The sequence below is a fragment of the Pempheris klunzingeri genome, chromosome 8, assembly GCF_042242105.1.
Source record: "Pempheris klunzingeri isolate RE-2024b chromosome 8, fPemKlu1.hap1, whole genome shotgun sequence".
Classification (NCBI taxonomy): Eukaryota; Metazoa; Chordata; class Actinopteri; order Acropomatiformes; family Pempheridae; genus Pempheris; species Pempheris klunzingeri.
The window spans coordinates 22,569,051-22,596,464 of record NC_092019.1 but is presented as its reverse complement, the minus strand read 5'-3'; the positions used below and the strand labels follow the sequence as shown (position 1 = coordinate 22,596,464).

Here is a 27,414-nt window from a genome sequence, read left to right as displayed (position 1 = left end):
TAGTACATCTGTGTACAACAGTTAAACAATGTTAGTCTGGTTAGTTAATCAGCATTTCTAAACATCTATTTGATCAGAGCAGGGATTTCTTTTACGGAAACACTATTAGCACAATTTAAGAAAACACAGACACACACTTGAGTAAATCACTGAAGTTGTCATTACTTGTGTCAAAAAGTGCTTTAAGTGTAAGTGAAGAGCGAAAAACCCCATGAAATACAATTTAAATGTAATATCAAATGTAAAAAATTGAATGTCTCATGTGATGAATTCAAATACATGCATGTGAGGTATTCAGAGAGTTCATACGCAAAAGACTGTAAACACGTACGAAAGATGAACTTCTCCTGCACTTTTTAGTACGGCAGTAAACCAGAAGAGTTCAACCGTCTTCAAAAAGATCTGTGAAAGAATTTGTGAGCTACATCAGCTCCCAGTCCTGTGTTGTGAATTTTGGCTCTAGGACCTGCACCTTTAAATACGGGCTTACGTAGACATCGAACGCCTCGTCATTCAGGATTAATAATACATGAAAAAACACAGACATTCCTGTGGCTCTGCCTTAAGCCGCCCTGTGTGTTTGTAACTGTGTTGTGCAGCAGGAATTGAACATGAATAAACACGTACATTCGAGGCACCTGCTGTAATTTTAATGAGAGTAGAATATTGTAGGGTGCACAAAAATAGGACAGGTGCCTCCGTCGGGTTCACATGACTGTGGAACTACAACATCCATGAATAAAACTGCTGTTCTGAGGAAAAAATGCTTACGTTGTCATGTGTGGCAGGAGGTTAAAGACACTTTAAATTCGAATTTGAATAAAAAAAAAAAATCAGGGAGTGTGTTTTTAAAGAAACAGCTGAAATTATTAAACCAAAGCAGAATATCAGCTCAAATTAAGTGACTTCACTTGGATCCTTCTTTTGTTGTTGGTTGTTGAAAACCAGAAGGTCAGAGTAATCTTCAGGTAGATACTGTGTCTAATTTCCACTATTAGAATATAATTGGTTGGTCTCTCAGCCTTAAAACTGTTATATTATATATATTCTAACAGTTAGTTTGCAGAAATTCAGTTTCTGTTTTCTTTATTTTCTTCTGTAAGGATACATAAGATACCATGACCCAGTGTTCTTTGTAATTTTCCCACACTTTTTGACCTGTTGTAAATGCTCTAATAATATTTGTCTTGTCTATGTTTCATGTTTTCTCAACACATCCTCCTCTAACATTCCTTTCATTTTACACAGGAAAAATATCTGTTTTTGTATGTAGCTGTCAGCTGTAGTTGACATTCAGTATTTTTTAATCAAATGAATATTATATTATATTATATTGCAAATGAAACCTGTGTCATTAATATTAATCAAACTGAGATTCACATTGGATGAAGTCGAGCGTGGGGATGGGATGCGTTTGTTCACTGTTGCAGGATTCACCATTCTCCTCTCAAAATAACCACTGTTCACATGCACAGATAAGGAAAAATCCACAGTGCAGCAGGAAATGCACGTCTGTGGGTGTGTGGGAAGAGAAGTGGCACCACCTAGTGGCAAACAAGTCAAGGAAATAAGTGAAGTGAAGCCACATACAGACTCACAATGAAGACAAGACCAGACACAGTTTTATTTGGTACTGTCACAGTCAGCCTTCCGGTTAACCCTCTGTGGGAAATATAGTATATATAGTATAGAATAGTATAGTATAATAGTATGATTTAGAGTTACTATTTCCAAGTGCCTTATGATGTGTGGAGATCGTATTGTTATTACTCACGATGCCCTATTTTGTACCTTATTCACTGCTTTGTATTTACAGGGACAGACACATATTGCTTAAATGTATTGCTATAGAGTTGGCCAGCTTCATAATGTTAAAGACAGGATACAAGCACTGACCCCAGGTTCTGAAGGGTTAGACACATGAGAGCAAAGAGAAGTCTGGCAAGAGGGCACACAGCTTACATGCACCACACTAACAACTCCATATAAGGGAGCTCCAAGGACAAGAGATGCTCTCTCTGAGCACCACTATCGTGGAAGTTAGACAAGATAGACGCAATAGGGACAGGCTGCACTGAAAGATGATCATGCATGAGACTAGAGTAGGGAGGGTATTTTTTCCAGGTTCGGCTTAACTGGGTTGGAGGTCGTGATGCCAAGAGGCTGGGACCAGCCTGTGTACCAACAAGGGAGGGCTAAGTCTAAACCATGGTCTCCCCCACCTAGTCAAAACAAATCACAATTCTATCCACAATATCTGAATGTACAAATTGATGCATCATACAGAGCCCGGGGCTCTCTCTGCTCTCTGCTGGCTACAGACTAACAGCTCGCTGACTGTGGTTTTCCGAGAACAGACTGAGCAGACCGAGAACAGAGTCCATGGGCATGCTTATGTTTTATTCTTACAAATATTAAAACACCTTAAATGAGAGAAGTTGCCTGTCTTCTTTCGGAAAAAACGAACACGATACCTCCTCTCAGTAGTTTTCCACTCACCTGCCAGCCACTCCCACCAATCAACTTCCACCTCCTGTTCCACTCACCTGCTCTTTATCAGACTGGTCTTTGCTCCTGGATACAAGACTCTCCAGCACTCCTTCCCGGGCTGATCGCCTGTTGCTGACCCAGCTTGTCTCTGCCTGAACTGCATTCATGCTCTTGCCAAGCGTGATAAAAGTGAGTTTTCGCAGACATAATGTGTGCTGCACTCTAAATACTCCCATCACAGGTACATTAACTAGCTGCGCTCTAACACAACAGCCCTGTAATAATGAGTGACATTGCCATCCATTCCTATATTTCCTTCCTTCAGCGGTATCCAGACAGATGCAGATGTTTTTGGTTTTATTTCCAGAGGTTTTGTGAGAACTGCCTCCCGAAGACAATTCACAAAAATCCCACTGAAAACCCACATTTGAAAATCTCAGCAGCAAAGTATCTTTGGGCGGCTTTCATAATTTTTCCACTCAGCAGGAAATTGAAAAACAGAAGGAAATGAATTAAATGAACCAAAAGTCACACCGTTTCGACAGCCGAGGTTTGCTAATCTTTATTTATTTAAGGTAGTCTGTTATATGAAATGTAAATGTGAAATGTAAAGTGAGAGTCTCTGTGTCTCAGACAGTTCAGTCAAGCAACTTCACTGCATCACTTTGGGCTCTGGGAAAAGATAATGGTCTTTTTTCATTCTTTTCAGTTATTTTACAAGCCAAATGATTAACTGATGAATTACATGCAAAAGTGATCTTCATTAGTTATCAGCTGTGCTCTCATCGCACACCGCGTCTCAAACTTTCTACACTAACTTGCTCTCTTACGTTTACTTAATTCTGCCATCTTGGGTCACCTGTAGCACATTTCTTCTTCTATTACTCATTTTATAGAGAAGCTGCCTCGTTCAAGACAGTTACTCCACCTAGCGGTGAGACTAAGAAGTACAACACAGTCCAGTGCAGGTTCCATGTGTGGGCCGTGTTCCAATACATTTTTAGAACTTCCTTCGGGCCAATGCAAATTGGACCACGGGCCACAGTTGGCCCCGCGGGCCGTAGTTTGGACACCCCTGGTTTAGGATGTGGCAGGTGTGGCCATGTTGTTTGGGGTCACTCCTCCTTGAACTTCAACGACCCCAAGAGCCCAAATACACATTAGTGCGTCAGATCAGCCAAATCATAGAAAGATACGTGCTTCTCACTTATTCCATGGGATCCTGTCATGCCGATAGCACTGAAGTGAAGGTCATTTCACTAAAATTCTATTCTTTCTACATCTTTCACTATTTTCACCACTCTTTACTCAAGCTGGTTTATTTTATAACATCAATCACAAGCTGATAGACCAATCACGTTGTGCTACAGAGACTTTTCTCCTAAACCGTACAATTGTAGTGTCATCGTGATTAAAAAGCAGTTTGGTTTATATATGTTAAAAAGATTATCACAAGGATTACAAGGACACGCTGCTGATCCACACTCGTCCATCTCTGTGCATGGATGAACTGGTTTTAAGCTCCAGGGCTGGTCATGAGGACTTCCTTCAACAGCGGCTGGTCAATCTCAGCATCTCTGCCACCCTGATGACACACAACAGTCAACATTAAAGCAGCAGCAATACGACCGAGTTCACAGATCATTACTGAATCTATTTCTATTTCAACTTAAACCCTTTTATGACGGTGTTACTCCTCTAACGCTACTAATGCCGGTGGTCCGGCAGCATCTAGGAAGACTACTACAAGTTCTATTAACCGCTGTTGTGTGAGCTGGTGCATTAGTCTTGGTTCATACCATGTCCTTCCTCCAGCTGAGCCTCAGAGCCTTGATGCCCAGAACAGCCAGGCTAATGCAGACACACAGCTGGAAAGCAGCCAGGACGATCAGCGTGATGTCCATGCCTGTCAACAAACGCTGACATAGACAAGAAATTAAAAAAGGAAGGAAGAATTCAATCTCGCTCAAAGAAGATTTCAACAAAACGGTAATAATAATAATTTACTCACTGTACAAACAAATGCAATACAGAAACTGACAAATCAGCTGAAATGACATTGTTTTCACGTTGGAAAAATTGCTGCACTTTTGTGATTGTCAAAAATCCTATTTAAAGATTTAAACAGTGAATTGATCTGAGGGTCCAAAGCCTGATATGTCGTATTCCTCTGAGCCATAGAGCTCCACTCTTGTCCACAAAATATTAAAAACACATCAGTGAGACATGTAGTGACACTGGGTGACATGTTCCTTCATTATCATGAACGCACACACTCATATATTTCAAATCAATCCCACATACGTCGTCCTGCTGCAGGAAATACTCACGACTAGAGCACCAAAAAGGCTCTATTGTCTCCTCTTTAAAGTCCAGCTGTGCCTTTTTTTTTTTTTTTTTTTTTTTTAAAACCTAGCTGCCGGCTTTACTCTTTAAAAGCATGCTTACCTGGGCAATGTACGCCAAATATCTGCAGTTGTCATTACTGTAGCTGCTGTTGTCACACATGTAGGTGAAAGGGGCATCCCCGAGGTCTATGGCATACAGCACAATGCCAATAACAGCAAAGATAGATCCGACTACGTTGAACACCACAGCAAAGCCCACCTGAGAGGAGAGACTTAATTACTGTGGTCGACCACAGAGGACGGTATGTTTTTACACATTTCCAACCATTTTAGAATTAACATGTTGAATATCCACCAATCTAACATAAAGAGATGAATGTCTGAAAGGGCCTTTACTTACCGCGCAACGAGAGGGCAGGCGGTCGGCAAACACTGATACGATTCCGGCTGCAAGGAACTGAAGGGAGGGCAGCACACAGCTCGGTGAAATTAATTCAACTAATAATACTGTATTTAACACATTATTTCAATGTTTTATATGAAAGAAGGATTTTTCATGAAGCAGAAATAATGTTATGCCCCAGAATGCTTTTAGGAAATCCTCCAGCCATAAAATCCCACATCTGAAGAAGCTCTGGTTGTCTATTGTGTCTAAATTTGCCACTGTACTCTACAGTAATGTTCAACAAAAGAAACGCTATGATGGTGATATATACACAACAATATTACCAAAGCACCCAGCCAGTAAGCAGCATTCAGATCGGTCAAATCCTCAGGATGTCTGCGTAGTCGTCCAGGCCCAAGTCCAATGTTGAACAGACCCACCATGATCTGCACAGTCTGTAAAAGATTCAAGACAACTAAATACAACTTGGCATCTTTAGACCGCCGCTTAATACGGCATACCAATAACTACATTTGAACTTGTCTCACCCCCAGAGCTGACACTGCGCTGCTCTGCATCAGCCCACCGCGCACCGAGCAGCATATCGGACTGTAGCAGAGAGCCTTCAGGATCTGGCACAGCGGTGGAAGCATGCTCTTACTGTCAGCTGTCACCGTGATCACGGTCGCTCCTTTGTCTTTCACCACCGAGACGGACATCTCTCCCACCTGCGACATGACAAGGAGACTTTGGGATGAATGTTTGGATAGATAGCTCTTTATTAACCCTCATCCTATTCCAATTTTTCCTGACTTCAATCAATTAGTTCCTAATGACTCAATTTCATTGTTTTGTGTTTCTGTTTGAATTGGTGCCTTTTGAAAAATACCAATGTGTTGGCATCCAATTCCACTCATACACTTTTAATAGATGGAGCTTTTAATTAGGTTCATGTTTGCCATGGGTCCTAACATCAAGTGTCACACACTGTAAGGCAGCGTAGAGGCACTCTGTCAGCCATTTTGAACCTATCCTCATGCATATGTTTTAGTTTCACACAAATGAGTCATCTTCATACTGAAGAAATCAACAATTTAACCCTTTCATGCATAGAGGTCACTACAGTGTGCAGCTATTCAAAAGCTGTTTTCTTGTATATGCATGAGTTTTGATGGCATAATTGCACATCAGCCACTGCAGTGGATGCTACTGCATCATCTCATACACTGCTACCCAGTGGGAAGTGGAAAAACAAAAGTGAAACCAAGATGGTCGACAGACAGCCAGAAACACCAAGTTGCTCATTTTTCTCTGTTCAAACCTTCTATAAAAGAAAAAAATATATATAAGAAAAATATGGTCAAGTATCGTGTATCAAGTAACATCTAAGGAGTCATGCAATTGCTACATTTTCCAAGTATTGATTTTATATTGGGAGGAAATTCTGATTAATCACTTGACCACTGAATTGTACATCATGCATCTGTAGCTGTATTTCAACTACTGTAAATATATCCAACCATATAAAATACAGGTTGAAAAAAGAAAAAGTTCAAACCTTGTTTTTCTAAATATATACTGAGGTTATCATAATTCAAGCAATGCAAAATACTGATTTAAAAATGATTGCATGACTTCCATTCTGTTATACAGAAATGATCTATCACTCCATTAATCGACAACACAATAATCACATTAATCAATAATGAAAATAATCAGTAGTTGTATATCATTACACTGTATGCATTATTCCTTGAAAATGCCAATGAGCTTGAGAATAAACTAACTCTAAATGTGGTCCAGAGGCTTTCGTTGCCAAAGCAGACGCCTCCCTGAGGTGAGATTACCGGATGCTGTGGGAAAGCTGTGGACCCATAACTCGGACTATCAGTTCCAGTGTTAACAACAGGGCTGGGCATTTGGGTTTTTGGCAACTGGAAGGAGGAAGTTCAGTCTCTCTGGTTTAGTTTCCCAGAAAGCAACTTACTTCCTTTACTGCCTTTTGTTTGCCATGTTTTGTCCTCCAGCTGCCACAAGAGAGAGGATGTAACAAAAGCTTTGACAAAAATGAGGAATCAGGTCATAATGATCGAGCAGCAACATGCGCACGAACTCACATTGAAACTGTTCACAGTGGAAAATACATCAGATTAAGTCAAATAAGTTTGATAACAGCTTTCTTTCCTTTTCTAGCAGACCGACATTATTCCAAACATGATTACTGTTAACAAAATATCCTCATCACCATCAGTTCAGAGCCCAATAAACGGACTGTATCGCTGTAAACTTCAAATTCTGATGAGTTGTGTCTTTGTTCTGTGCAGAGAGCTCACCTGGACTGTCGCTACACCCTCCTGTAACTGCGTCAGCCTGGTTGGCCGATGATGAGTTCATGTACCAAAAAAAAAAAAAAAAGAAACCTGATACTTCCTGTCGCTCCTTTGATTTCTTCAAAATAAAAGCATCTTTACCAAAATGACCTTCTTAAACATGAATTAGTTGGCGTGGCAGAGGTGGTAGTCAACAAACCTGTCATCAAAAGTTCACATACGTCTAAGCATTTTTGCACTTTTACAGTTTTGCAGGATAAAGGATCAGATACCAAATACATCTGTTATTTCTAACGTTTTGGAATAACCCACTGTATTTTAACAGGGACATAAGGCAAAAGCAAATGCAAATGAGTGGAAAAAAAATACATGAGGTTTTTTGCATTAGCTATTAGAGATCAGATAAAAATGAGAGAGGTAAGATAGACTTCATTATCATTCCTCTGTAAACACACACTGCATGGAGGATCAGAGTATAAATATATATCTATCTATATATGTATATATTTATTGCCATGGTGCCTCATTTTAGTACAAAAAAGATTTCATTTAACCTTCCTTATTTTGAGCATCTTGAGTATCATAGTGGAGTCCATCTTAGTGATTCTTGAGGCACACAGTCTCGTGACTGCTGTTACTGTGTTTAGGGATGTGGAAAGTGTGGCTTGAACATCCTCCATGTTGTCTGGGATCACTTCTCTGAACTTAAACTACCCTAAAAGCTGTGGTTCAAACCTTTCATCATTTCATCATTTCATCTGTAGAAAAATAACAATTGAAAAACCATTTTACACGTTTTTATTCAAGAAACATTCAGGAACATTTCCTGTTAAAATAATTCACAAGCAGATAGAAAAACAATTAGATCCAAACACATATTGGCCAAAAAAAAGTGTCCTTGAGATATGAAGCAGCTGTGATTACTTTCAGCAAGTGTGTGTAGGAGCATTTTATTAAAATGGCGTGATCGTTATTCGTCATAATGCATCCATGTGTTTAGTTGAAACAATTTTCAGCAGCCGGACCGGTGACAACGACATCAACGTCTTTGCTGCCCTGTTTGCACAAAAATAATATTAACAATATTATCACAAAAACAGGATAAAGTTGAGAATTCCACAATGTGACTCTTCACTGAATTAATTTAATTTACACTGCAAGTATCAAATTCGACAGACAATGGAGCTGCTGCTACTTTTAGACAACAACTATCCTTATTTCCAGCTGCTATCACTGCTCAAATCACTAATACCTATCTGAATACACCACCCGGCTGTCCTCCCACGCGTTCATGTGTTCATGTGTGCAGTGTCTTCTCTGTTCATACCTCCTCCTTTTTCGTCCCACTGGTCAAAGACTTGATGCCCAGAACAGCAAGCCTAATACTGACACAGAGCTGAAGAACAGCCATCGCGATCAGTGTGATGTCCATGGATCTCAGCAAACCCTGATGGATGAGAAATTCCAACATTCAATTCAATTTAACTGAAAAAATATTCAAATTAAAAGCACAAATGCCACCTAAAATGTAGTGCTGAGATTCTTACAAACTGCCAAAGTCGTTTCAAATCGAATTGCTAAGTTGGACAGCTGACAGTGATCATCTTTAGGAGTGCTTACCTGGGCAACGAGTGCCACATCTCTGCAGCTGTCACCAAAATAATCAGCACTGTTTCTGCTGCGCTCACACAGCCAGAGCAGAGAGGCGTTCCCCAGGTCTATGGCGTACAGGGCAATGCCAGTAATGGCGAGGATAGCTCCCGCGATGTTCATAAAGACAGTGAAGCCCACCTGAGAGGAAAGATCCCTTCAATTGAAAGTCCAGTTGATAGTGTTTTGTATTTGATACAATATATAATAAGAGGTTGGTGTTCTCCACCTACCAAGCAGCGAGAAGGGAACTGTCCGGCCAAGATGGACATGATTCCAGTTACAATGAACTGATGAGAGGTCAGCAGACAGCTCAGTTCAGTGACAATCACTACTGCATTTGTTTACCAGTAATATTACCAGCAATTGGTGTCAAAAATCTTTCTTTCTCCTGTTCTTCAACAATCCCTCACTGCATGTGTAACAGTTAAGGCAACGCAGCAGCTAACACAGCGTAAACACAACAATATTGTTTTACCACAGCACCCAGCCAGTAAGCAGCACCCAGGCTGGTCAGATCCCCAGGGTTTGTGCTTATTCGTCCAGGCCCCAGTCCGATGTTGAACAGACCCACCATGATCTGTATGGTCTGCAAAGCACAGGAAAACAAAGCATCTGCGTGGTCTACCAAACAACTTCAGATCAGCAGTAAACGCGAATTCATGTATTTGAACCCGTCTCACCCCAAGAGCCGCGGTGCTCTGCGTCAGCCCCTCGAGCACCGAGCACCACTCCACGCTGCAACAAAGAGTCTTCAGGATTTGGCACAGTGATGGAAAAACGCTCTTACTGTCAGCTTCCACAGAGATGAAGGTCACTCCCTTGTTTCTGAAGACAGTTTTGGCCATCGTCACGGTCCTGCACACACACCAGGAACATAAAATGGGAGATTTTTCCCTTTTTTTGGTTTAGCAATGGGAACGCGTCTCCTCTTGGCCAAATCTGTCCTCTTGAATGATGGTACTTTTGACTTAGGGTTGAAGCTCAGATTGTTCATTTTATTTTCTGTGTGTGTGTGTGTGTGTGTGTGTGAGGGGTGCGTGTTTGTAGAGGAGAATGGGTCCGTGTATCAATGTGCTAAAGTCTCAGCACCTGCCAGAGTAAACAGAGTCGCTGGTATCGATCAACAAGCGTATCAAATCCAAATATGCAGATGTATTGTGGCCGTGGTTATGCTATAAGGCAGTGAGATTATGCTTTATTGTCCTTTGCTTGAAGATCTCTATGTAGGAACTGTAAAATATGCTGCAGAGGCTTTAGCTGCCAAAGTAAAAACAGTATTTCTTTCAGTTTTATACCTGCATAATAAGCCTTCTCCGAGGGTCCCAGCTACAACGAATAGTATCTTTAAGTATTTGTTACGCAGCCCTAAGGTGTAATTTTATCACTTTGGCAAAAACATACAAAATTTTATTTTTGTCATCTGGAGGCTTTGTGGATTAGTTTTCTTCAAAGGTAAACTTAAGTGCCTCTTTCCTCATTAATTATACGCATTCTTCATCAAAATCACTATCCAGGATATCCCAGAACCCCCCTCCCTCTCACAGACCACAGAAACAATATAACATAACCCAGTTATGGCAAACTTATCATGAAAAATACCCGTAACACTGTTCAGAGCTCATTCAACATGTGGTCTCCTCGTTAAGTTCCCATCATTGTGAGTCATGTGTTCGTCCATGCTGAGAACTCACCTGTTAGTGATTTTTGCTGCTCAAACTGCTACAATGTGGTCCCTCTGCCAGCAGCCTCAGGTCATCTGGCAGCCAGCAAAAATATTACTTCTTGTACCAGAGGTGAATTTTTTCAGAATAAAAGCATATTTTCCACCAACAGGAAGTAGTGCTGGAGGAAGCCTCCAGAACCTTCGTGTACTTACATTGTGTTAAATCACATTTCCTTCTGAAACATAGTGAAGCAGAAATTATTCTATATAGTTTTGTTGTACATTGTGTGTAGGTTTTGTACATGTCTGATAACATGACATAATGTACGCTGTCATCTTTACATCTTCACCAGCAGTCATGCACAAGTTGGCATTTGGTCCTTATTATGTCCAAACAAACAAACAACATAAATCAGTAGGCGCATCATTTCATTTTTCTTTGAATGCTGCAGAATAGCTTTAGATTCACTGCCTGTGTTTTGCAAGCACTCTTATTCGCTTTAACAACCCTTTTCTATGCCTATAATTTGATATGAATTTTATAAAAAGCTTCCCTATTACAGGGACAGGGCTGGCTGGACAGTGTCAGTCTTGTTGTGTAGTGCACATGTACTGGGGGATTCACTCTGAAATAACAGATTTACACTGCTCAGGGAGCACCAGGCTTGCTGAACAAAACGGAAGAAGATGTAAACAACAGCCTTGTGGTGAATGTTTTTAGCATGACACACCTGGTGTGATTGTGCAACCAACCAAAGACCAAACAGGAAATTCCTCTCCAGAACAGACTGAGGGAGACAGTGTCCTGGTTTATGGATATAAAGCTCGTGAAGAGAAATAAACCAAGAAATATGGACATTAGGTGGCTCACAGGACTACAGAGAACTAGATTCTTCTACTTCTTAGCTTCACTTCACACTACTTTTATGAGATCACTGCTGCTGTTGACGAAACTGTCCTTGTTGGTTAGTTTAACGTGTGTGTGTGTGTGTAGGTATTCACTGAGGAAGAAAAAATAAACACATTTGTGATGAGTAGGGACAGTGAGACAGGTCACCGTCCTCTACATGCTGCTTTGTGGCTCGTTTTTCTGTGTAGCCCTTCCTAGTCCAAACTTCTCTTTGTTATTAACCCATTACAACAGTGACGGATGATACAGATAAGATTTTACTTTAGTATTAGTTTAAGACACTTATGTTATGTTTAACCAGTAGTTCAACAATGCGAAAATACTACATTACAAGTACAGACCTGCAGTCAAACTCATACGTATTGATGAAACTCATACATTTTACCTAAAACCTAATTGAATATTAGTTAAAGCACTTGTGCATTACGTGTTAATGTGCCGTCGGCATTTTTGTTGTACTAACCCACTTTAAGGCAATTTAATCATCAAGAACTTCAATCTTAAAGACATTTCAGTCTCATTTTCAGTCATGCTGTAAGAATATTTAAACCTCTAATTTAAGTGAACTCGTTTAAATAATGTTACACTGTATAAAAGAGCGTCTGCATCTTGAGGCACGTTGCTCCACTAGGATGATTAAAGTTGACTTGAAACTGCAAACAGGCGGAAATGTTCCCACAACACACTTTTTGGTATGACTTGTTAAATAGATTCTTTTCACTGAACAATTCTTCAACATTTTACATGCTACTAATATATTGTGTATGATTATTTTAGCAAAATATGCAAAGTAGCTAGTGGAGTAAAATGTAAAAAAAAACAGATTTTCCCCTCAAATGTGGTGAAGTAGAAATATGAAGTAGCATATAAATCTGTACTTAGCAGTAAGTACAGTACTTTGGTAGATGTACCTGATGTTCACATCATCTGGAATGACCATACTGATGCTTTAATCATTTTGTTTAACCTTCAATTTGGTCAGAAGCTCATGTTTCACCTCACTTCAGCTTCTCCTTATAGTTATATTTGTCATTTTGTACACAAAGACAAACACTAGTTATTAAACTGAATCATTTTCTCAGTCACACTTCAAGGTTTCATACAAAGTGCACAGCAGAAAGACGAACACCAATGGTTTTATTTGTGTACCATGGCTTGACATTGTAAAATAGCAAACAAAAACCCAATTGGTCCGTCGGTGTTACACACATGAACGAACCTCCCTTATAGCAACAAACATACTAATTGTAAGGTGCATTACAAGATAGAAAATCATAACTACCTGGAAGGTAGGAAAAAAAAGAGCATGAAATGGACAGCAGCATACACAATTTAGTGCCGATTATTATCAAAAATAGAAATGCAAATGTTTGTAAGCAGCCCTTGTAGAAAATAGTCCCAGAAGTTTGATAGAGACTGTACCAGCCGAGTTTGTACATATCAGTACGTACAGTCAAAGATAAGAATGCACAGGATTATAGTTCCTGGTGACCAATAGCACAAAGCAGAGATTTTCATTCAGGCTGGACAGTTACCGGTGACCTCCTCCAGCAGTGGTTTGTAGTGTTCTGAATCATCAGGGCTCTAAAAGAGAGAAACAACATCAGTAAAACATAAAGAAAGGTGCAGACATATTCACACATTCTGACTTTCACAATATTAACAAAAACAGGAACAGTGGTGCGTTTATGACTAAGCTTTATTAGAATTGAAGATTCTTTTTCATTTCCGCAATCTTTTTTAAGGATTACTTTGGTGGGGGTTGTTTTGCCTTTATTTGAGACAGTGAGGAAACAGGGGAGATAGAGGGGGTGTATGACACGCGGCAAAGGTCGCCAGCTGGAATCAAACAATTGCTGTTGACCATGTGGTCATGTGGCGTGCCCGCTGCAGCCACTCAGCTACCAGTGTGCTCCATTTCCACAAATTCTTGAAGGAACACGTTCACGCGCTGGAGAAAAAGCTCATTCACTACGTTACCGTGACTGAGATGAGAAGATCAAGTGAGACTAAATAGAGCGTTTGTGAGCAAACAACAGTCTTAACAGTAAGATCTGATTTTGCATCCACTACCTTGTCTGTATTCTTCTCCCTGCTGTTCAGAACCTTGATCCCCAAGACGGCAGAGCTGATGACGACGCAGAGCTCCAGGACCGACAGGACAATCAGCACACTGTTGATGCCTGTCAGGAGAGCCTGATGGGACACAAGAAACAGCGTCAGCTTTAAAATCTTTGTTTTATTCAGACTTCAAAAAAAAAAATTAGTAGAATTTGTTTGAATTTACTTATTAGTCTATTTTCTGTGAAGCCTGTTGTAAGTCTGTAGATGGTAATGACCATAATTAAAAGATCAAAGTCCACACCTACCTCAATTACTGCCGTGGCCTCATTGCATTTTGCCATGTCACCAGGAATTTGCATGTCATCGTGATAGTCGTTGCAGATCCACCACAGCCATATGTTTGCTACGTTGATGCTGTAGAGTACGATGGACGCAATGGCAAAACCCACTCCTAACAGACTCAGAATCACGTTGAGGATGACCTAAAATACAAAAGCTGTCAGGTCATGTGCAGCCAAACACAAAACCACAGCAGGCAATAAAAAGCTTCCAGTCCACCGACTATCTCGCCCTTGTACACTGACAGGTTTGTATCCCCGCAGTAGAGACAGCTGAGTGGCTGGTATTCATTTTAAGATCCACCTGTAACTCTGCAAAAGTGTCTTGAAGCAAGACACTCAACCTCTATTCTGCCCTCTCCAATGGCAACGCACACTGTATACCTGTGAGACAATGTAGGTGCGTACATTGGTGACTAATGTGTGGCATTTTAAGTACAGAGCACAGAACTTTCCCTACATTTTATCCGCCCAGTCAGGGACCTGCAAGAGAGAGAGAGAGAGACTAACAAGGATCTAGGGCCGTAACATTGTCTTTAAATGAAATAGAAACAGGTGACAACAAACTGAAATAAGTCCTCGTAAGATGAAATGAGGATGTGATGAAGCTGAGCTACTCACCAGACATGGACTGGGGCACTTCTCAGACACAATGTTCATGCTGCCAAAGAACACAAACTGGAGAAAAGAGGAAAAAATCTTTAAACTTCCACCCTTCTATACAAAATCCAAAATTCAACAACTGTATGTTAATGTTAAAGAAACCAGCTTTGCGGAATTAAACTTAAAGAGTGTCAATTAAAGACGGGTAGTAGCTAGTTGGATGTTTGATACTCTGCTCTGTGCTGATGATAAAGAGAGCCAGAGGATTCAGCGTTCAGCATTCACACAGTCTAATTTTCACTGCCATGTATGAGTGAAATGCTTGCACTTTAGGCTGTGGGTGTGCATCCACACTATGTGCATGAGAAAAGTGCCCCGGAATCAACTCAGCAGCCCCAACAAAATGTTATTTGTCTTCACTCTGATGTAAAATATTATAACAATGAAGAACATTAAAAAAAGAAATAAATAAGTACAACATTAGCTGGCTTACAATTGCTCCGAGCCAAAAAGGAAACATGGTTGAATCCATTTGCCAATCAGAGCCGCTGCCACTGCAGACGAGGATCGCTCCGAGGCCGATGTTGAGCAGCCCAATCATAATCTGCAGAGCCTGTGGATGAGGAAACGCAGTGTGAGCAACAGTGCAAAGACCTGGTACCTGCAGGATAACTGCAGGTACCAGGTAGCACTGCTAAAATCTAAGTGGAGAGTAACGCAGAACAAAAGCTGAAATCAGAATTGAGTGGGGAAAGAAAAAGTACTAAATAATTGTGATATACTAGATGAAAAAAAAAAAATGCAGAAAACTTTAGAGCTGAAGGTGTAACTCACCCCCAGTAGTGACTGAGACGTACTCTGGACCCCCCTCAGCCGCTCAGACAGTGAGCAGCAGCAAAGGCTCTTGAGGATTTGGCAGAGTGGAGGACAATGACTTTGGGAGTCAGTGGTCAAAGTTATCACAGTGACTCCATCAGCCTTGGCGACGGTCACAGACATCCTGTCTGCTCCTGTAGACTGGAAGAGACAAGAGAGTTAATAATATTCATATCTGCTCAATCAGGTCGGGGTCGCTGGTTCTTAAATGTTAAATCAAGTGCCCAATGCTCATTATTGACTCAAATGCCAACTATATCCGATCTGAAAACCAACAGTTCTGCTCAGTCACTGGTCTTTCCTGTTGGCCAGCTGTCACAAGGTGACTGCAAAGCAACTGCACGTCTTTTTTTGCGACTTGTTTGTCTCCTCTTCACGGAGACAACTCTCGGTTTTCCCCATTTTGCAGCTTCACAGCCACAGCTGTGTGAAATGGCGGCTGTGCTGGTGAACCTGGGAGTGCTTTTCTGTAAGCTAGCTGCCAAGTTTCCAAGCTCCTGACTGCCTGGCGAGGTAGGCACTCAATTGTTGCAACTTCTTGTAAAACTTAGAATTATCCCCCCCGGCCTTTGTCTGCCTCCGCATACCAGACAAGTTGCAGTTTATATCCACGTCTGTGCAGATCCGAGATTAGTGTCACCAGTTCAGTATCCAAACGAAGGAGAAATATGGCCCCAATGTTTTGGGGTCACAGTGGCCTTTGACCACCAAAATGTAATGTAGATGAGTGTGAAGAAATTCCCTCAATGTGTTCCTAAGATATCACGTTCATGAGGATGGGACAGACAACCTGAAAACATAATGTCATGCCCACGGCTATGAACATGAAATTTCACTAACATGAAAGATTTCATAAATAGTGTCCTGCCTGAATGACATCTCTTCAGATTTGCGATGCTTGGAAGAGCTGATAAGCTGTCAGGAGTGATAGGGGTGATCAAGGTGATCTCACATATTGTGACAATGTCCCGCTTTTTGTTTAACTCTAGTTTTCAAAAGTCAAACCACTGCAGGACAGACGCATTTCTAAAATCTGGCTTTTAACCAATGGCTGTGTCGAAAGCAGGGAAGGCTGACACCAGCAAATGCACCATGATAGCAGCAGCACTAGCAGTGCGCGCTGCCTGTCAACAGGAAAGTCGGTACAAGATATCTCTACAACCTCAACACCTACTGAATAGAAATAAAATTTAAAACTCTGATCCCTACAGCTTAACGTCTGTTTTTTTATGGAATGCAGTGCTGCCACCAGTAGTCAGAAGCTATCCTGCATTAGCTGAACATGAAAGTTAATTTTTGACCCTGACAATATGGAGGACCAAAACTGCGGTAAAAAAAAAAAAAAAATGAACAGATGACTCACTAAAGAAATTATTATGTCATTATATAAATCATGTTTACATAAATACAGAAATTAATTAATTTAGAAATATGACATAAATTGATATTTCTGTTTTGATTTAATTCTGAATCATCTTTGTATTAATTCCTTTATTCATTTACTTGGCCGTAAATCTGATTATTTAATTTTCCATTCATTCACTTATTTATTCCTTTTTACATCTGTATTTTCCCTTTGCATTTTTCCCTCTACTTATTTCCCCACATGTATTTATTTGAATTTCCCATTATACAAACGAGGGGTCTGTCTGCATCAAAGGTTCAACACTTAGCTTATTGGCTGATTGACATCAAAGTGCATAGATCAACTAGACAGGCCTGTGACTAGCAGATAGACCCCCATTTGTATAATGAGGCTGAAATGTAAAAGGAAATACACAAGTAATTAATTAATCTAAAAATGGATACTCTAATAAATAAAATGGGAAAGGAAAGTAAATTTACAGGGGTATTAAAGCACACTTTATGTTTTTCATTTGCATTAATACCCCTGTATCAGAGGCAAATGAAAACAGAAATGTCAATATCACATTTTAGAATTTTAGAATTAAGGCAGATAATTATTTCAAAAATATTTTGGTGTAATTAATGGCATACTATTGTTTATTCATCTATTTATTTATTCATCACATATTTATTGGGGCTTTTTAAAAAATAAATAAATAATGTAAAGTATTTATTTTTGGTTATGGCAGTTTTGGTCCTCCATACTAAACAGTTCGACAGATACAAAAACAATCCTCACTGAAGCCATTTTTTTCTTGTCGGATATTAAAATAGTTAAACATGATCCTACATAAGTTTGGTCCCTGAGCAGCTCTGCGGTCATCTGGGATTTTACGTGAGTTGCTTTGATTTTAGTACCAGTCTTCTTCACTCCACCCGACTGAAGTAGTGTTTTTATGGTTTATTCTCAGCCTGAGAGTCAAACATAGAACAAAGACTTACCTGACTGTGTCTTTTACAGAAGAAGCAAAGCGATGGTACATAAAAGTCTGGCTGACTGTTTGGTGCGTTTGTGGCGCAGTTCTTCTGTGGGAAGAGGAAGGCACTGTGCCTGAGAGATCTCCTCCCATCTGGAAGCCATAAAAAAACTTAACCCTTTGCTGATCGTTCAGCTGAACACGAAGAGAAATGTGTTTAATCATATTTAGATGCTATTTTTACAACCTGAAACATAGAGCTATATATTTTATAGAAATGTTCTCAATACATGAATATCAGTTACTATTAAAGAACTCAGATCTTAACTTGTAGTTAAAGGACCAGTGTGTAGAATTTAGTGGCATCTAGCAGTGAGATTGCAGATTGCAACCAACTGAATACCTCACCCTTCCCTGCGGCGGCCAACTGGTATTCACGCACTCTTGTTTCTTCCTCCATTTATCACAACACTAAATGCTTGCTGTTCGTTTTCGTCAGCCAAACGGTGCCTCTCAGAGAGAGAGAGAGTGTGTTCTTGTATTGTACTGGCTGGACTACAAACACAGAAGTGTGAGCCCGTCCTTCAGAAAAAGTTTCTTTTAGCTACTAGCTATACTGCAAAGCAATCTGAAGAGGAAGACAGGCTTATTTAAAAGAGTCTAAAAGAGACAGGGAGTCAGTATCGGCGAAAGGGTTTCAGAGAGGGTTTCCACCACTGATGATTACAATGTGTTCGCTAAATTGCTTGAGGCTGCTCATCTGAAAATGCTTCCAAAATGTCAGCCCGTTTATGATGGTGAAAGTGGCAGATACTTGTATAATGTGTAGTATTTTTCTAGCTCATATCTCCCTCCATAATCATATGACGAACTACATAGTAAAATAACATCTTAGCTTGATTATATGATCAGTTTTCATACATTAAAGTACCCAGCAGTAGGTATATAAGGTAGTTTAAATCACTGAGCAACACAAGCTCCAGATCAATGAGGAGGCAATAAAATGGAATTTATTTTTTTGTCATAGTTACGGTCAAAAAAAATGCAGCAAACTGCCATTGTTAACAAAATTACACTGTTCAGGGAGTTTACAGATTATAGATTTCCAGATATTTCAGATGTATCACAGCGTGTAAAGTGATAAGCAGTGTGACAGATTCAAACGCCCATAGGACACATGAGGCACTCTACCACCAGTTTAAATTTCTAACCGTCTGAATGAGGTCAATGCCGGGGAAGTCCATGGCAACGATACCAAAACATGGTCTGGGATGGTTGGGGTAAAACTGTCTAATGTATTGATTGAGCCATGGGTTTACCTTTTCAGCCACTCTTTTTGGAGTCAGAAACATTCCCCAGAAAGTGCCGAGGCCTGTGCCGCCAGTGGAGGTCAAAATAGCATTATCGCCTCCACAGGCTTCGTTGGCTTCGTTCAGCTGTTTGATTATTCTGTTGTCTTTATCTTTAATTTTGCTAACCTTGGGGTTACCTTTCCCGTCTGTGTCGATGAGGGGAATTCCTAGTGTGAAGGTGCTCTTCTGCACAAAGACTATTTTCCCCCTGACCTGACCCATATTTGGCATTCCAGAAGCCACCCAGACATTTGGGTCGTTGCCAATCAGATTCTGCACCATTTCATTCACAGATGTCTTCTCAAAAGACTCTGGCTGCACTCTGATGAGCACGGCCTCGGTCTTATACTCTGACAGGAAGGTTCGGACAGTGTCTAGGACATCTTTGAGAGTGCTGTGCTGGTACACCACCCCATGCATGACATAGAGGGTGTTCCCCAGTCCAAACACTTTGAGATCCAGGAAACGAATGCCAGCCATGAGCTGATTCCTCAGGGACAAGGCCTGGCGTTCAAAGTCTGGACCCCCGTACAGGGCCATGCTGTCGTGGGTACCGGGGATAGTGATGAGGGAGAGGGTGTGGAAATCCTCAATGCCTGCCATCCACGGAACGTTGTAGGACCCCGGGAGTATGACGTTTTCATTGTCATTGAAGAACAGGTCCTTTCCATGGCACACAAAGCTGATGGTTTAGAACAAGATTTTATGATGTTACAATAACCATAAATGGCAAGAAGTCTAAAAGCAATCTGCCCTTGTGTTTTACTTGCAAAACTTTCACATCATACTTACGTGACAGACAGCAAAATATAGTGGAAAAGCAGACACTTGTGACCAGCCGCCATTCTTGCAGAAATTAGGGCAATCTAGCAAATAATTTATAAAAGATTATGCATTCATCACATCAAAATCACTAGCTTTGAATAAAAGACATGCATGGATGATTTAATAATTAAGTATGAAAGGTTAAGTATATTCTTGGAAGGTTTTAATTAACAGTGTTAGCTCAAATTAACCAAATTTTGTACTTTACCTTACAGCCAGGAGGATCTCACAGCAAACCACTCCAGTGGACTGTCCAGTGCTCAACAAAGAGTCCATAACTTATACTGCCTGGTTATCTGCAAAATTCTAGGTGTGGACTGCAAATATCAGTTGTACGATAAAGCTAATTGTTCTTGGTGTATGTACATGTTTATATAGATTGTGGTGTTCGTTTTTCAGAGTGTTTGAGAAGGCGTGTCCTTTTAATAATAATGGCGAAAAAAAATTGGGTCAGATTAGATTTAATTTCTAATAGGAGATATCTCGCGTGCAAGCAGCCACACCAGAGCAACAAACAAAGATGACTGAACATGAAAATAGGAGTGGGGAATTGCTGTGGAGTAGATTAAACACATATTATGTCTTAAAAACACTGGGTTTGGTAGAAATAAGTTACATCCATATAAATTATGAATACATTTCAAGTGTAACAATAATACGTTTGAGGACAATGTGAAAATAACAGGAAAAATATTTGATTTCCTCAATGATTCGGACTTTTCCTTCCTGATTTAACGCTGTTGTTTAATTGATGGCCGATGGGTGGCAGCAACGCCGATGCGGCGTCAATTCTGCCGGAAATACCAAAGAAGAAGAAGAGGTAGTAAAGATGGCGGAGAACAGAGGCGCAGACCGTAAAGAGGACACCAACATGGACCAAAGTGCTGCTCCTGGACGATCTTTGATGGTGGTCACCGTCAAAACCCCCAAAGGAAACGAGGAAATTACGATTTCGGAGGACTCTTCTGTCGCCCAGGTTTGTTAGCTGTCACTTTATAACATCTGAGCGCGGAGGTTATGCTACCCTACAGTGCGCCCCCTCGGAAAACCTTAGAGGAAAGGCAGAAATGTTCATTTTATATATGTTGTCCAGCAGCGGCTTGCATCATTAAAGGTGTATTCGTGGTCATACAGATGTCTGGTATAATATATTTGTTCGGGGCGAAACTGACGTTTGGATCCCATATTTTCGGAATGCGGAAGTAGCAGGAAAGGTGACGTATGGGAGGGAGCGTCAGCGCTGCAGACATTTAATGTGACAGTTTGCCAGCAGTTGCATAACGATAACGTTGAAACTGCAGTCAAAGTTGTGTTTGTTCGATTACAAGTTAATTTGATGTGAAAATGATCTGGGACAGATTGTTGAGCTTATCTCAGTGACTGGGTGGGGTGCTGTTGGCCAACATTACCAAGCAAATAAGTGCCGATGGTGATCGCCCACGCTTTGATACCGATTGGGCGCCTTTAAGCTTACATGTACTGTCTGGTCTCAGTTGCTTGCCTCCTAATTTCACATCGAGTGCACACTGTAGATGTAGATCATTATATTTTACACCAGTAGCAAGAAACCAGCAGCCTCTTACCCCCAGTGTATAAGTTACTATCTGACTCCAGGCTTTTGGTAGGCCTGTCAGTTTGTGTCATGTGAGATAATAAAACTTTGTTTAGGAAGGAGGACCGTGGGTTTAGAAATGGGTTCTGAAGAAGCAGCTCTCTTCAAAAGCACACCTCAAGATTCCGTAGGAACCAGTTGATATTGTGCTTTACTTGCGCAGTAGCCAAACAAATGAGCGACTATTCAAATGACCAAAAGCCCTCTGGCACACAGTGAACCTCTGGTCAGTTACTTACTTCGGGTTGGTAACCTGCCTGTGCTCTTGTTTCATCTGGCAGTTTAAACAGGCCGTATCCAAAAGGTTCGAGGCCCAGCAGGACCACCTGCTGTTGATATTTGCGGGCAAGATCCTGAGCGACAGTGATACTTTAAAACAGCTTGGAATCAAAGATGGGCTGACTGTTCATCTCGTTATCAAGTCCGCCCCACAGTAAGTACAATTCATGAGATGTGTGTAGGTTTAGTGGCAGAATTCAACGCTGGTAAGACTTTTACTTGATGGTTGCTTTTCTCTCTTAAGATCAACAGGTGGCAGCACATCTGGGACCAGTTCTGCAAGTTCCAGTTCTGCAAAACCTCAAAATAGCCGCAGCAGTACCAGCAGCAGCAGTACCAGCAGCAGCAGTACCAGCAGTAGCAGCAGCAACGCCACTGTAGCAGACAGAACAGGAGGTGGCACGAGTCAGACACCAACACAGCCTGCCAATGCAATGAGTAAGAGTGTATACGTTTTTGCATTACAGTGAATTTAAAATTTCTGATTTTAACATTAGTCCTCCCAAGAGGGACAGTGAGCAGAAGATGTATAAGTCACCCATTCAAAATAGACTGAATGTATGCAGGTGACAGCTAATACATTTGGGAGACGCAATGCCTTGAAATTCTATAGAAAAGTATCATTAAAATGCTACATCCAAACCATGTGGGAGTTTCTTGCCAACACATACCTGCAAGGAACTAATCTCCAGCTCTCCTCCTCCTCCTCCTCCTCCTCCTCCTCCTCCTCCTCCTCCTTCTCAGGTGGACTCGGTGACCTGTCCGGCCTCTTAGGTATGGGCATGCGTTCATCCAGCCTGATGGAGATGCAGCAGCAGGTGCAGAGCCAGCTGATGTCCAACCCACAGATGCTGTCGCAGGTCCTGGGGAACCCGCTGGTCCAGAATATGATGTCCAACCCAGATGTGATGAGACAGATGATTGCAGGCAATCCGCAGATGCAGCAGCTCATGGAACGGAGCCCGGACGTCTCCCGAGTGCTCAGCAACCCTGAGCTCATGAGACAGGTGAGTGCAGAGCTTTACAACAAATGCTGGGAATCTTTTTATTCGGGCCAAAAGACAGAAAAAGGTGATTTGGGCTGCAGCTTTCTCAGGTCGATTTAGTCTTCAGTCAATCGTTGAGTCTGTAAAATCTCAAGCTACACTGGAAAATAAATGTCTTCAAATTACTTAAGATATTAAGGGAGTTTACAGCCGTGTTTTTTATCATTTCTCTGATAATTACTCTGATATTTACCCCCTCCTGGATGCTGATCTATTTTTTTTTTTTTTTTTTTACCATTTCTGCTTCATTCTATGCCCTGCCTCAGCAGTTATGTATTCTTATTGACCATTGTAAAGTTACTAAGATATTGCTGTTCTTCTGCCGTTGTTGTCCCTGACCATTCGCTAGCACATGCTTATGATGTGGTTTGTTGCTTTACTGTCTTACTTAATATTCAAGAAATGGGATCCTAAGTGCAACTTGATCAGGTAACATGTGCTGGAATATAAAAGAAAATCAACAGTCAGATGAGACATTAGTCAACCTTGCGCTCCCTAAGGGCCTGAGTATAGATACTGATTGCCATCATTCCAGTCAGAGGCTTTCTTCTTCCTTTAGGGCACCTGAGCTCTCCTTGTGTTTGTTTGTTTCTTTAATCCTCTCTTCCCTTGACACACCACAGAGTTGGCAAGGAATCCAGCAGTGATGCAAGAGTTGATGTGTTGATAACCAAGACTGGGCGCTCGGTAACCCTGGGAACATCCTCTGGGTTTATAATGCTCTACAGAGAATTTATGCAGACACACAGACTGTTACCTTTGTGCATAAGATCAAGAGTGTCATCTTTCAGGACCTCAGGGACTCTGTTGTGTCGTGTTTGTCATTGAGCAGATGCAGAATCCAGAAACGCTGTCTATGCTGTCTAACCCCAGAGCCATGCAGGCCCTCATGCAGATCCAGCAGGGCCTGCAGAGCTTACAGACAGAGGCTCCGGGATTCATGTCCAGGTACCAGCTCTCAAATACTGAAACCCAATATTATTGTCTTCCTCAAACATAACATGTGATCATTGAAATTCTGAAAAGAAAGAATAACACAAAAGCTTGGAATCAGCCACTAAAATGTAGTATTTTTATTTTCCAAATCAGTCCAGTGTTTGAAGGAGGCACTTTACAAGGTGTGTGTGTGTGTGTGTGTGTGTGTGTGTGTGTGTGTGTGTGTGTGTGTGTGTGTGTGTGTGTGTGTGTGTGTGTGTGTGTGTGTGTGTGTGTGTGTGTGTGTGTGTGTGTGTGTGTGTGTGTGTGTGTGTGTGTGTGTGTGTGTGTGTGTGTGTGTGTGTGTGTGTGTGTGTGTGTGTGTGTGTGTGTGTGTGTGTGTGTGTGAAAACGATGGGTGTCCCTCCCCCTAACTCAGACCCTGTACATTTGCTTTGTTTGCTCAAATTAAACTCTTATAACATATATGGGAAGTATTGACTACAGGAAGTGACGATTCAGATCAAACACAAACTCTGTGCTAAAGCAGTGAAAGAGCGCTCTGTCAAAGAAAAGCTCAGCCCACTAAAATTTGAAATTGGGGCCTGGTTAGTACTCAAAAGGAGTTACACCGGCTGCCACCTTGGTGTGGAGTTTAATTTAATTATGTAAAGAAACAGCAAAGCCAATAGTAATTGTCTGGATTTCTTATATTTCTTTCCTCTCTCCAGATTGTCTCTCGGGGGGCTCACAGTTCCTCCAGCCACAGGGGGCAGCGTCCCTCCAGGGAACCCTCACCTTCCTGCCACCACACTAGGATCCAGTGCCCAATCACCCACCAGTGCCTCTCAACAGCAGCTCATGCAGCAGATGTTACAGATGTTTGCAGGCGGAGGGCCATCAGTACGTTTCATCCAATTGCCTGAATTTGCCTTTTTTTTTTTTTTCAACAGGTTTAGATTCTTCCTTCATTTCTGCTAATGGATCATGCTATCTGTACATTTCAATGGCAGTGAATATGAAATATTTTGAATTATGTTAATGTGACAAAATAGTTGAATAAGAAAAGATTTCCTGTAGGAAATGTATGTGGTCTTGCGGCTGAACATTTGCAGCAGAGACACTAGAAACAGCTGAAATACAGAAAGAAGCTGGAGGCACCGAAAAGATTTCAGCGCTGAAATAGGAGTGGAGTTGAGCTTAAGGATCAGTTTAAGTCCTGAAAGGTCGCAAAGATTCAGTTGAAGTGGAAGTTCAGGAATAAACGGATGTCAGTTCAAGTGTATAGAATGGAAGCAAATGTCGGCTGAAGTTGAAGCGCTGAAAGCAGCCGGAGTGTTTCGTGTGAGAAATGTGGAAGCTGTGGGAATAACAAGGACAGACAGTTCTACACTTTTCATTTTATTTTTCGTTCAAAAGTAAAGACTTGACACTGTTTGAAGTGGGTGTTGCAGTCTAAGCATAAAAAGGAGATGAGATGTTGGTGGGAGTGTAATTACTGAAAGCAGATGAAGTGTCAGAGAAGTGATAAAGGAAGCTAAAAAAAAAAAGTGAATGACAGTTGAATAGTTCTTCAGTTGTTTTTGAATGTGAACACACTTCTAACACCGTGTGAGAGGACGAGTTTGTCTGTATTTTGATGCAAAAAAACAGACAAACTGGTAATAGAAACATTTGATAGAATGTCTTCACTCACCAAATAAAAGCCTGTGATCAGAATAAATGAAAAAAAGAGGCCCACCTCTGTCGGTAAGCAGCGTCTGACCTCGTGCGTCGTCTCCTCCCTCACAGCTTCAGACCCCGGAGGTTCGTTTCCAGCAGCAGCTCGACCAGCTCAACGCCATGGGCTTCATCAACCGCGAAGCCAACCTGCAGGCACTCATCGCTACGGGAGGGGATGTCAACGCCGCCATTGAGAGACTGTTGGCCTAACACGGTCGCTTCGTCCTGGGGTTGAACTGAGGGGCGAACACAGTTCACAGTTCGTCCTGCATCAAGTGCAAAAGTGTGACCTGACACCCTCATAGACGCACTTGTCGACTCTCAGCTTTAGATCTGTACATCATAGGAAAGAGGTGGTTGGTTTCTAGCAGACTTAGTGCTACAGTAAATGGTGTGGCAGCACTCTCAATGTAAACTGACGCCACATCTTTCGGCTGTGACCGCGGGGGGTTACTCCTGCCGGTGCAGCCGGACATGGTCTCTGTTATGACAAGTGCTCGTTCACTGGATGTCCACATGAGGTTACCAGGGAATTAACTTTTGATGGTTGCTTCATTTTTGCATTATTTAACTTAGACAGATTGTATTTAAGTTGTTAAATAAAGAGTTATGAGTGAGGTTGTTGCTGTTAGCTGGATGATGGCTTTCTGTGCTCCATCTGGAGAACCAACATGTTTTTACATGGGGTTTTCATCCTCTTGCCTGATTGCCTGGTATATATTTAAGCTATTGCTTTTTTTTTTTTTTAACCTGACAGGTTCTTGGGGTGGAGAAGTTGAAAGTCTTGGCTGTAGGACCAAAGCTATACTGTATGTGGATGAGAGTTGGGCAATGTAACATTGTACACAGCGAGAGGATAGAGACTTTTTAACTGGTGGGGATTTTGCCACAGCGAGGTAGATATCCCCTAAATAAATCTGAACTGTCAGCCGTGTTTTCGGACTGATTTTTGATTTACAAGATTTTTCCCAGGTACATTTATCAAAAGTTCATAAACTTGGACCCATTCAGATCTTTTGTTCTAAACAATAAAATGGTCTCTATGAATTGTTATTGTTGCATGTTTACCCATGAGCAGACTTTCTTTTTCAATCCAATAAATGGTATGTAATGTGAATCTGTATTATGTTGAATTTAATAAACAAAGTTTCCATTTGTCCTTTCAGAGAGTTCTTGCCTGTAGCCCGTGATAAATTGTCTGCTGCCTGATCTCAAAAGTTACTCCCTCTAAGAAGTCAATTGAAATAATGTCTATGTCACTGACAGTCATCTGTATAGTTCTGTGAATGAAGTAAATGTGGCAATACCACAAATGTTATTCCAGGAACTGTAAAAGTCTGTATTGTGCCTTTATCAAATCTAAGTACGCAATTCTTTTAAGTATTAAAAATAATAGACACTTATAAATAATGTTCATGTGAGTTTTTCTTTTCTCTCTCCCTCTTGAATGTTAAAACAATAAATATTAATATGAAACCTTGAAAATATCTATGTTCTAAATGTTGCACATAATCAATCTTATAACAATTTTATAAAAATTGTGAAAATAATGTGTGACAAAAATGAAAGTGTTCTAAGCTGCAGTGTAGTATTTATTCTGGGTAAATATACACATTTAGCTAAACATGGCAAACATGTAAGTAAATCAAAATTAATCTTTCCCCCGTTCCAGGATGAAC

General features: G+C 41.0%; 5 protein-coding genes across 6 annotated transcripts; 1 reads left to right on the top strand and 4 right to left on the bottom strand.

Annotated features, from left to right (window-relative positions):
- Positions 1 to 3,040: 3,040 nt before the first annotated feature.
- LOC139205864 (membrane-spanning 4-domains subfamily A member 12-like) lies at positions 3,041 to 7,588 on the bottom strand. The gene is made up of 7 exons (XM_070836203.1): positions 7,557 to 7,588; positions 5,772 to 5,951; positions 5,568 to 5,678; positions 5,239 to 5,295; positions 4,939 to 5,097; positions 4,290 to 4,409; positions 3,041 to 4,075 (listed from the first exon to the last, which is right to left on the bottom strand). The coding sequence occupies exons 2-7, from the start codon at positions 5,940 to 5,942 to the stop codon at positions 4,007 to 4,009; spliced, it is 687 nt and encodes a 228-aa protein (XP_070692304.1). The 5' UTR covers positions 5,943 to 5,951; positions 7,557 to 7,588; the 3' UTR covers positions 3,041 to 4,006.
- An 881-nt stretch (positions 7,589 to 8,469) lies between these two features.
- LOC139205865 (membrane-spanning 4-domains subfamily A member 4A-like) lies at positions 8,470 to 10,068 on the bottom strand. The gene is made up of 6 exons (XM_070836204.1): positions 9,887 to 10,068; positions 9,682 to 9,792; positions 9,437 to 9,493; positions 9,174 to 9,344; positions 8,881 to 9,000; positions 8,470 to 8,609 (listed from the first exon to the last, which is right to left on the bottom strand). Exons 1-6 carry the CDS (start codon positions 10,049 to 10,051, stop codon positions 8,550 to 8,552), a joined length of 684 nt encoding a protein of 227 aa, XP_070692305.1. The 5' UTR covers positions 10,052 to 10,068; the 3' UTR covers positions 8,470 to 8,549.
- Positions 10,069 to 12,899: 2,831 nt separating this feature from the next.
- LOC139205271 (membrane-spanning 4-domains subfamily A member 6C-like) lies at positions 12,900 to 18,101 on the bottom strand. 2 transcript variants are annotated; one of them, XM_070835436.1, is made up of 7 exons: positions 18,010 to 18,101; positions 15,619 to 15,801; positions 15,278 to 15,397; positions 14,803 to 14,859; positions 14,149 to 14,325; positions 13,853 to 13,975; positions 12,900 to 13,363 (listed from the first exon to the last, which is right to left on the bottom strand). In XM_070835436.1, exons 2-7 carry the CDS (start codon positions 15,781 to 15,783, stop codon positions 13,298 to 13,300), a joined length of 708 nt encoding a protein of 235 aa, XP_070691537.1. In that variant the 5' UTR covers positions 15,784 to 15,801; positions 18,010 to 18,101; the 3' UTR covers positions 12,900 to 13,297. The 2 variants fall into 2 exon arrangements, with proteins under 2 accessions (XP_070691537.1, XP_070691538.1); XM_070835437.1 differs by having other exon boundaries at positions 15,619 to 15,794.
- A 970-nt stretch (positions 18,102 to 19,071) lies between these two features.
- LOC139205795 (1-phosphatidylinositol phosphodiesterase-like) lies at positions 19,072 to 20,397 on the bottom strand. The gene is made up of 3 exons (XM_070836117.1): positions 20,370 to 20,397; positions 20,129 to 20,202; positions 19,072 to 20,018 (listed from the first exon to the last, which is right to left on the bottom strand). The coding sequence occupies exons 2-3, from the start codon at positions 20,179 to 20,181 to the stop codon at positions 19,172 to 19,174; spliced, it is 900 nt and encodes a 299-aa protein (XP_070692218.1). The 5' UTR covers positions 20,182 to 20,202; positions 20,370 to 20,397; the 3' UTR covers positions 19,072 to 19,171.
- Positions 20,398 to 20,989: 592 nt separating this feature from the next.
- ubqln4 (ubiquilin 4) lies at positions 20,990 to 27,128 on the top strand. The gene is made up of 7 exons (XM_070836173.1): positions 20,990 to 21,137; positions 22,055 to 22,206; positions 22,297 to 22,490; positions 22,797 to 23,059; positions 23,931 to 24,046; positions 24,745 to 24,916; positions 25,805 to 27,128. The coding sequence occupies exons 1-7, from the start codon at positions 20,991 to 20,993 to the stop codon at positions 25,943 to 25,945; spliced, it is 1,185 nt and encodes a 394-aa protein (XP_070692274.1). The 5' UTR covers position 20,990; the 3' UTR covers positions 25,946 to 27,128.
- Positions 27,129 to 27,414: the final 286 nt, after the last annotated feature.

Coding starts and splice junctions, on each gene's coding strand:
- ubqln4 (XM_070836173.1), top strand. CDS start 20,991: ATGGCGGAGAACAGAGGCGCAGACCGTAAAGAGGACACCAACATGGAC. Junction 22,207..22,296: donor GTTATCAAGTCCGCCCCACA/GTAAGTACAATT, acceptor TTCTCTCTTAAG/ATCAACAGGTGGCAGCACAT. Junction 22,491..22,796: donor ACAGCCTGCCAATGCAATGA/GTAAGAGTGTAT, acceptor CCTCCTTCTCAG/GTGGACTCGGTGACCTGTCC.
- LOC139205864 (XM_070836203.1), bottom strand. CDS start 5,942: ATGTCCGTCTCGGTGGTGAAAGACAAAGGAGCGACCGTGATCACGGTG. Junction 5,679..5,771: donor GCGCAGTGTCAGCTCTGGGG/GTGAGACAAGTT, acceptor AATCTTTTACAG/ACTGTGCAGATCATGGTGGG. Junction 5,098..5,238: donor GCCTGCCCTCTCGTTGCGCG/GTAAGTAAAGGC, acceptor CTCTCCTCTCAG/GTGGGCTTTGCTGTGGTGTT.
- LOC139205271 (XM_070835436.1), bottom strand. CDS start 15,783: ATGTCTGTGACCGTCGCCAAGGCTGATGGAGTCACTGTGATAACTTTG. Junction 14,326..14,802: donor AGTGCCCCAGTCCATGTCTG/GTGAGTAGCTCA, acceptor TTTGTATTTTAG/GTCATCCTCAACGTGATTCT. Junction 13,976..14,148: donor AGGCCACGGCAGTAATTGAG/GTAGGTGTGGAC, acceptor GTGTCCCATCAG/GCTCTCCTGACAGGCATCAA.
- LOC139205865 (XM_070836204.1), bottom strand. CDS start 10,051: ATGGCCAAAACTGTCTTCAGAAACAAGGGAGTGACCTTCATCTCTGTG. Junction 9,793..9,886: donor AGAGCACCGCGGCTCTTGGG/GTGAGACGGGTT, acceptor TGTGCTTTGCAG/ACCATACAGATCATGGTGGG. Junction 8,610..8,880: donor GTGGGACGAAAAAGGAGGAG/GTATGAACAGAG, acceptor TTGTGCAAACAG/GGCAGCAAAGACGTTGATGT.
- LOC139205795 (XM_070836117.1), bottom strand. CDS start 20,181: ATGGCGGCTGGTCACAAGTGTCTGCTTTTCCACTATATTTTGCTGTCT. Junction 20,019..20,128: donor TATATTTTGCTGTCTGTCAC/GTAAGTATGATG, acceptor CTAAACCATCAG/CTTTGTGTGCCATGGAAAGG.